Source organism: Ammospiza nelsoni, chromosome 7, assembly GCF_027579445.1.
Source record: "Ammospiza nelsoni isolate bAmmNel1 chromosome 7, bAmmNel1.pri, whole genome shotgun sequence".
NCBI lineage: Eukaryota > Metazoa > Chordata > Aves > Passeriformes > Passerellidae > Ammospiza > Ammospiza nelsoni.
This window is the reverse complement of record NC_080639.1, coordinates 16,381,333-16,390,624: the sequence shown is the minus strand read 5'-3', so window position 1 is coordinate 16,390,624 and position 9,292 is coordinate 16,381,333. Positions and strand designations below refer to the sequence as shown.

Here is a 9,292-nt window from a genome sequence, read left to right as displayed (position 1 = left end):
AGACACACACATGGCCTTTCCTTGACTTTTGGAAGTACAGTTTCATTAAAAGGGAAGAAAATTAGAGATCCTATTCCTTCCTTAGGAAATCACTGGCACCTCTAAATTGTAATATGTTTTTTTTATGGGAAGACTCCATTGCTGAAGTTTGTTAATGTATCTTATTTATTGTGTTGCTGTAATAAAAAATTGTTTTGGGAGTGGTGTATTTTAGCCACAAAAGCTGAATATCAATGTTCTTTGAAGAAAAAATGCACTCAGAGTATTCTCTTCTCAGGCCAGATATACTGTGGTGCACCTGCTCAGGTATAATAAGCACTCACTGAAAAGGGGGAATAAAATTGTTCAGACCTGATCCCAATGTAACTAGAATTTGTAAATTTTTAGAGTAAGTGAAAGGAAAAGTTCAATTCAAAATGCTATGAATTCTCAGGTCCATTTTGGGACAGAATACATAGCCCATAGAATATGAGATAAAAATACAAATGTACATGGTTTATACATATATACTGGGCAATAAGTCTATAGATTTTACAAGTGCACAAAAGGCCACATACGTTTCAAATACATCCAGGTACAATTAAAACAATTCAGAAATAAACTGAGAATTAGGACATGTCAAAATCAAACCTAAAAAGGGAATATTTCAGCTACTACATGCAGTACTCTAAAACAGAGCAAGGACAACTCAGAGAAACTTTGTCAAGCAGAACAGCCTTGCATTGGTTAATTTCATTACAAGTTTTCTAGCAACAACATGTAACATTGTTTATAGTGTCCATTATATAAACAGAGAAAAAAACCCAGCCAAACAAACAGGCAAATAGACACAGCCTACTTTGGCAAAATAACAGGAACAACTAAGGTTACCTGTAAGTGGATGAACTCTTAGTAGTATATCCTCTACATAATTTGTTGTCTGCCTAACCTCAATACTACTACCTTTTCCTTTAATGTAAGTGTAACTTTAAAAAAATTCTCTTTCAAATTATATGACAATGATACAGATTTGGTCTTTTTTCTGCAAGCCAACAAAAATTATTAATGTTTAAATTGTCAGGGTCTAAACTTTTATTTGACCTGATAACTGTGAAATCACAGATACAGAGCTGGCAAATGACTACTTATGAATGTAATGCCAGTACTAAGGGCATTTTAAGTTGAGATTTTAACAACTAGAGCCGTGATAGCTTGCCAGAAAATTTTTGTTTTCCCTAATTTTTAAAGAGGTTAATAAATTCAGGAAGACACAGTATGGGGAATGGATGGGTTTTGGACTCACAATAAGAGTATCCATGAAAGGCGTACAAGAAAAATATTAATATACATACATAAGAAACATAACAATCTAGAAAAATCTTTTATTTTCATCTCTTCTGAAGAATTCCAAAAGTGTTACATTGTTCATATGGCTATACAAAATCACCCAGTTTTCATTGTCTTCTACCATAATTCCTTCTTACCATATTGTAGTTCTGGATTTAGCTGTGGTTTGTCCTAGACTTTTCTCTGCAACTCTCTTGAACTCTCAGGCCTGGCTCCTCTTTTGAGATGCCTGCTTCCATTTTTACATAGATTAGGAGTTTGTGCAGCAATCATTTTGTGCATATCTAGGATTTCATGCTGGCATCAAAGAAATGACCAGTGAATGAGAAATATTTTTAATATGCTCTCTCAGGAAGCAGAATCAGACATAATGATTACCATCCTTCACAAAGGTGACCTGGAGTCCATATTCAGAGGTATGATCTCATTGTGATGTTGTCTGATGAAGCACAGTATCGCATCTTGAAAAATGTATGTTATAATATACTGAAGACAAGACTGAAATTGGAATGGCATTTCCTCCAGATGTTTCCTTTCAACAGTTCTCTTCCAACAACTGTTTCAGTTTTGGTTTCTGGTGGATTATTTTCAAGAAATAAGGAGGTCCTGTGAGGTATTTTTTTCTATCTGAAATATTAGCTGTTGTCACTGCTGGAAGAACATGGTCCACACACATCCACCCTTTCTAATTTGGGGCTGTTTTCATAGTGCTTAGTTTTTCTATGGAGCCAAAGGCTTTCAGCCTCAGCATCATTTGACTCAGTTTCTAAACTATTAATTGCCCAACTTGCACCAATCATTGACCATGCCTATTTTTTGTTAGAAATTATTTTATAAAACCCTTAAAAATAAATGATAGAGACAACAAAGAACCTTACACTCCACTCAAACTATTCATTGAAGTTCTTATATAGAAACCTTTGGAAAATAAAAACAATTAGGGCAGTCCTGCATAACATAACGCTGTGATTGTATTGACATGCGCACATACTTAAACACTGATGCAAATTGAAACTAACATTAATGGTAAGTGCCAAATTCATTCACACCTGAGTACAGAACTGATCCTTCTTTTCAGCAAAGCTAATATCTACTTGTTTAAATAACCAAGATTGTGCTTTTACCTTGTGCTCCAGTTTATTTTGCTTAGCAGATGCAACAGACCAATGTTTAACTTAAAATTGCTTTGCAGCTAAGAAATAAATCTAGGCAAAGTTTTTTCAGATTCTGTTCCATTCCCATTGCATCTGATCTCATCAGCAGACATGTGGAACCTATGAAAAAATAGAAATATGAAAAAAAATAGAAACATGAAAAAATAGAAATACCAATAAATGGTCAGATTTTTTTTTCTGTGCAGAGATGAATGTGTTGAAACATTAATTAATTATGGAAAAATAATTATAGGAAAGCATTGATTTAAATAAATTATTTATTTTTTAAAAAAGAAAATTACATTTTTTTATGTTAAAATTCTCTGAACATACATATTTCCTTTTTATCTCAAAAAGATTAGATCTAACTAAAATATTTGTTTAAAAAACTGATAATAATGAAAAAATGCTGCAACTGTGCTGAACCAGACTTTTACAAAGAAAGACACAGAAATGGTGCATGAAAACACTCTTTGTTTGAATTTCAGATGGGAAAGTTTCAAAAGTTCAGCAATTCCTTTGGGATGGGAAAAGAAGTTACTGCCCAATTCTGCTCAGAACCAGTTATTTAGTCGTGTCTGGTCTCGCAACTCAAGAATCTTTGACAAAATCTTAAGAAATAAAAATCACACATATGCATGTAATGATTAATTTCCAGTTCTACCTATCTGTAAATCAAAATGCAGTTATTAGTTAGGCCGTTGTTAGCTATAATTATCTTTTGTTTTCTTCTTCTAGTCAGGTTGCCATAGTCATTGTCTGTATGACATTATTATATGTTTAAATACTGGAAGGCTCTTTTGGCAGATCAGTCTTTATTTCAGCAGCACAATTTTTCAAGGGAAGAAAAAACTTCTTTAAAGAATTTCCTAAAAGCACATTATATGACTGTAAATATATTATAAGCTGATTAAATTAAAAGATTGTTTCTCTTTACCTGATTCTAAAGGAAATTCAGACCTCTAAAGAGAATATAAGCAAAATTATAAAATTAAGACCCTTGCTAACATTTGTTTCTTTTTGGTGCCTCCAACATCTGTGCTTAATTATACTTGTCAGTGGACAATACAACCTCTTCATGAGAGCTCACATGTATCTTACAGCAGAGGGAAGATGAAGTTTCTTGAAGACAGCCTTAGAGGTAAGAGTGTATTTGCCTTCTCTAATTTCTCAGATGACAGCATATGAGTACTAGACTTTGTGGCCCACTGCCATTGTTGGGGGTGGTGGGGGAGAAATTTATATAAAAATAAGACATAGTTATGGTCTGACCAAAACCCTAGATTTTCCATGTTTCAGTAAATCAGAAAGGTTTAGAAACTTCAAATTTGAAATAGGACTATTTAAGTACTTAGACAATTTGAAAATTAAACTTTCATGTCTTTCTAGTTAGGAACAAGAACTGAACCACTGATTGTTTTTATTTCTAATTCAGAGTAGATTTGGAGACACTCTTCTGTAAGCAGCAGTAGGCTTACACGACACACAGGAGACTAGGGACAGCAGAAAGCAGCCATATCCATGACGATTTTTAGCGGCACGTGCTTTCATGTATTTATAACACAGCAAAAACAATCATGTGATCAGTTTCCCAACACCAGCCCATACACAGGACTTAATTTAATACAAATGCCTTCCAACGTAGGGAATCAAAAATTATATGTTCCAAAGAAGAAAGCTGACAGACATTCAGAATCAAGGTGTTCTTCCTTCAGTAATTTTCTTTCCCTTCTTCTCACTTAAGAAGGGAAAGAAACTGCTTCATTTTAAGTTAGATGTGTAGGGTTTAACTTTATAGACTTGCTACTTCTAGAAAGTTAAGGCTGTTACATGAGAAAGCTCCTAAAGCTGCAGCATCAGTTTAAACCATCTTATAAATGCAACCAGTATAACTGTCCAGCCACACAATATAAAAACTACAAATCAGATCTAGGTTTGGGGGATTTTGCTGTTATTTTTAACTCAGATCACTTCTCTGATGTGTTTCACTGCTCAGACACTGAACAATTTCAGTGTAACAGGGGCAGAAGTATGACTCAAGAACAAGCAGCAAGAGATGAGGACAGTCAGATGAAATGTACACATCTGCTGCAAAATATGCTGCCAAACTGCAGACTAATAGAATTAACAAATCATCCCACTGGCTCCCCTGAAATTGCCTTAGATGGTGAACCAAATTCAAGCACAAAAGCAAGTCACTGTTATATTTTGCTTCTAGTGTTATTAACCCACAGAGGACTGTGGGAGATGTGCTGTTGCGAATGCACAGCAGCAAGACATTTTGGGGAGGACTTTTTTTATTATTTCAGGATAACTTAGATATAAACTGATACATAACTGATATTTGATTTGTAAATACAGGTACTTGGCTTCCAGTGTTGGTTCCACCTTTTCTGCAAATTCTCTTAATCCCTAATAAAACTCAAGTTCTCTCTCCATTACTCCATTGTCAGTTGCATTTATTCTGCTCTCTGCCTGGTACCTGAATGGTACTGAAACCTAAGAATATTTCTCAAAGTATGGATTTCTGACTCTCCAGTAATTTGTATTCCTCTGATTTCATTGATGCCTGGTGGATCATGATCACGTCCATTCTAGCAGAGTCTAGGAAGACAACACACACATTTCCTCCTGACAGGTGATGTAGAGGTCTCAATTTCATATCATAGCTGGTAAGCAGCTATGTACACACCAATAATTGAATCCCACAACTTCACAATCTACCTTTTCCTGTCAGCTAGGAACCCAGCCATCATCTCAACATGGTTCCTGCATCATGGTGGAACAACCATGTCACAATTTTTCGCCAACTAAACCACAATTTAGCATTTCAGTTTTGAATCATGTTTGTTTTGCTGCTTTGAAAATGAGGGTAAAAGCTTCTTGAGTAGTAGAAATGCAGATTCACAGCTGCTGTTGATTGTTTTAACTCCTTTGATGTCAGTAATTGGAAGGAAGATGAATAGCAGCTGAGAAGCTGTTTGACTCCTTTGCACGAAACAGCCACTGCTCCACATCAGTGTCATCCGGAGAAGCCCTCTGATGGCTCAAGAGATGAGGACTTAAAAAAAGATACACTACTGACTGGCTGTCAGATCTTCCACTGTGCTGATCTCATTCCAGAAACTACACATCTGCATGTGGTCAGGATGACAAGATGTTTCACTCTGCATTGCCTCAGTTCCCTGCTCTGGTAGTTGCTCAGCATTTTGCAGAAGTGTGAAACTTTCCACATTTCCACTAACTTAATGGAAATGAAAAGGGGGTTATTTTTCCAAGAAACTTAAAATGCCATGTTCTAAATTTCCATTAAGGAAATCTCACTGTTATTTCTAATGTGTATAATATTTGATAGTTGCAATCATACCGGATTTTATTCCAGATGCAGGAAGTAATCTTTGTAACTAAAATTTTCATTTACAAGTTCTTCTGTTCTTGTTTCTCAGATTCAAAATACCATTACACATAGGTCATCCATATACAGGGGTTATTATAGCAACAGGGAAGCCCTGGTATTCAAACGACTTCAGTGAGGCAAGGTTTGCAGATAGAAGTAAAAGCCTTGATTTCAGGATGAACACAACTCAGTATGAGCTAAATCAAAAGTCAGCAACTGATTGCTGAAAACACACAGAAAAGCTCCTCACTAAGATCAAGGGAGCCCTTACAAGGTCTGCCAAATACCAGATCTCTTGCACAATGCTCATTTTCCTTTGTTCCTTTGCTGTCTGGAGGCATGGCTGCTAACTTTGTCAGCAACTGAAGAACTGAACAGGAATGTGAAAAAGTTACTCTAAAATGTAAAAAAAAAAAAAGCGACGGGGTGCTGTTTTGACTACACCACACGTGAAAGGAAGGAGCCATCAGCAGTGAGCAGTCTTGCGCAACACGGGTAGGCCAGGCTCACTGTGCTCTGCTGCTGCGGCACTGGTTTCAGGAATGAAATACCCCCACCGGGGGACAGCAGGCAAGACCCCTCAGCACACCCACGGTGGGGAAAGCTTCAACACAGGGGTACTGGGATTTTCCTAAATGTAACGGTAAAACTCAATCCTCTCCACACTTCCTTCCTCAGAACACAGTCCTGCGCTTGGGTGGAGCTGCCCGCCCGCTGCTCGGCGGGAGATTTTGGGATAAATTTCCAGCATCTCCTGCCCCTTTTGCCAGCTCGGCCGGCAAATGCGTTGAGGCGAAGCGAGGGGGACGCGGCCCTCTCTGCTCCGCCGGTGTCGGGATGGTCGCGTCCCACGGGGCCGTGCACTGCCCGGGGACACGGGGGCCACGTCCCTTCCGCAGCGTCCCCGTGGGCGCGGACGGGGCGGGGAGAAACCCGACCCCCGCCGCCCGGGCAGGGAGAGGGGCTGCGGCGGCGGCAGAGCGCCCGTGTGACTCCCCCGTTCGCGGGGACACCCCCAGCAGGGCCGCGGGGAGGGTGACCCAGGGCGGGGCAGGGCGGGGCGGGGCGCGGCGCTGCCCTGCCCTCTCCTCTCGCCGAGCAGAGAGGCGGGAAGCCGGCGTCCGTGCGCTGCCGGTCGGCCGGAGCCATGCGGAGCTGCGGGAGGGCGCGGGGCGCTGCGGGCTGGGCCGCCCCGCTGCTCCTGCTGTGGCTGTGCCTGCCGACGGCGCGGCCCTACAACCTGGACACGCAGCACGCGCTGCTCTTCCGCGGGGGCAACGGGACCTTCTTCGGCTACTCGGTGCTCCTGCACCGCCACGGCCAGGAGCGATGGTGAGTCCCGGCCCGGCCGCCCCCGCGGGGGCCCGTCGCGCCTTGCCCTGGCCGCGGCTCCTCACGCTGCCGTCTCTGCCCCGCAGGCTGGTGGCGGGGGCGCCCAGGGCCAGCTGGCCCGCCAACGAGTCGGTGGTGAACCCCGGGGCCATATTCCGGTGCCGGATCGGGGGCAGCTCCAGCGGAGAGTGCGAGCAGCTCCAGCTGGGTGAGTCGGCGGCGGGCCGTGGGCGGGGAGACCCCGGCGGGGCGGCGGCCGGGGACGGACGGACAGATGGACGGAGGGTGCCCGCCGCCCTGCGCGCACCGCGGCTCCGCTCCGCTGCCCGGCGGGGTGTGCTGGGCCCTTCCGCCGTAAACTGCAGAGTGCTGTGCCTCTCGCCAAAGGGCGAGATCAGCGCTAATGCCCGAGGACTGTAGCGGCGGCATCAAGAGAGATGACATGACCAAAACTTGATTTGGGGAAGTTAGGTGTGACAGATGTTCCCACAGCCGTTTCGCACCTTTCAGCCTCCGAGTCAGAAGCCCCGTGAGAGTTTCGGTGTGAGCCCGCTCTGCGGAGAGCTGCTGCAGCTCTCAGGGCAGTGGGTGAATGCAATAAGCTCAGGGATGGGAGGGTGGAAGTATGTGCCTAAATCATGTTTTCTCCTGCAAAGCCTTCTCTTCGTAGAAGCCACCCTAAAGTAACTCTGAGCCACAGCTGTCTTGCTGATGGGTTCCCCCTGCTTGCAGATTTATTGGAGTTTCAGGCGAACAAAGTTCTTCTTGACTGAATCGGTGTTTATGGGTCCTGCATTTAACTTGGCTTCTCTCTATCTCCACGGTCTCCATACTTAGCAGATGTAACTGGCTGAACTTAGTCACTTTCAAGCGTTTGATACTTGTTAAAAAGGGGAAGGCTTTGCACTGGGCTGCCATGAACATGTGTGAATTGCTTTGGGCTCTCTTCCTGTCCATTTGCATACAGTGCTGTTGACGCTATTCATGTGCTATGGAGAGAATCTTCCCCAACTTGTACTGTGCCACGCTCCGACCCAGAGTATCCCATCCGTTATGAGCACACCACCCAGCGCGGGGAAGCGCGGGAAAAGGGCTATCAAAATATTTGAAAGCAATGGCACACCATGAACTGGTGGCTGTCAGGGCGGAGCTCTGTTTGGTGACAGCATTCTGTAACCAAAAAAATGCTAGAACAATTATTTTTCTACATGTCTGTGTATAAAACTTAGAACTGACAGGTTCTAGCCTTCTGTCAGTTTGTTTTTAGTCTTTTTTTTGCTACAAATCAATATAAGAGTTTCAATTTGTAACTGAGCTACAAAAACCTAAGGTACTTCAGTGGTGTTTTACGTGTAGTCCTATAAGAAAAAAACAAGCAGTTGCTCCTAGAAAGAATGGAAATTAAATTTATACCAGCCCAAGTAGTATTTTGGGGTTTTGTTGAGTAATTTCATTCCAATACTATATCTATTAAAAAGTTACACATAACAAAGACCTATTTTTTTTCTGACTGTCTGATTTTTAGGAGGCTTGCAAAAAATCTAGGAGGCCAACTAAAGTAGTGACTTTATAACATATGCTAAGAGTCAATAAATCCCTGTTCCTAGATTGGTGGTAAAAATAGTCCTTTACTGTGTGAGGGAAGAAAAGGAAGACTTGAAAATTTCAGGTTCTTTGAAAACTACAAACATCTGCAATGCCTCTCACTTTGCTCATTTAGCCAATGGAGAAACAAAATCTCCAAAGAAATAATATCATGGGTTTTTCTTCAATAGCTTAAGGGATTCTAAGTGAAATGAGGCAACAGATATATGAAAAAGTTTATGTAGTTCCAAAGGCTCAGCTTAACATGGCCTCTATTCCCAGAATTGAAGGCTGCAGGTTACGCAACATACTTTTTAAAACAGTTATGTAGTTATGCCACATTTTTTCAAACTAGGTTTTCATTACTGCAAAGATGACATCTTTGCATCACTAAGGTTTGTCTGTAGTATTTCTGAAGTTAAATAGAAGCTGAAAAGAAGTGCTGTATTGTAAAACAGGTCATGGAGGTCAATGAAGAAGCCAAAGGCAGCTGTGCAAC

General features: G+C 41.6%; 1 protein-coding gene across 1 annotated transcript in view; it reads left to right on the top strand.

The window, feature by feature from the left end:
* The first annotated feature begins 6,996 nt into the window (after positions 1–6,996).
* Positions 6,997–9,292, top strand: part of ITGA4 (integrin subunit alpha 4) — a 34,664-nt gene continuing 32,368 nt past the window's right edge. The window contains exons 1-2 of the mRNA XM_059475593.1: positions 6,997–7,209; positions 7,296–7,417. Of these exons, the coding sequence (XP_059331576.1) occupies positions 7,025–7,209; positions 7,296–7,417 (307 nt within the window). The 5' untranslated portion in view covers positions 6,997–7,024. The remainder of the gene's footprint in view (positions 7,210–7,295; positions 7,418–9,292) is intronic.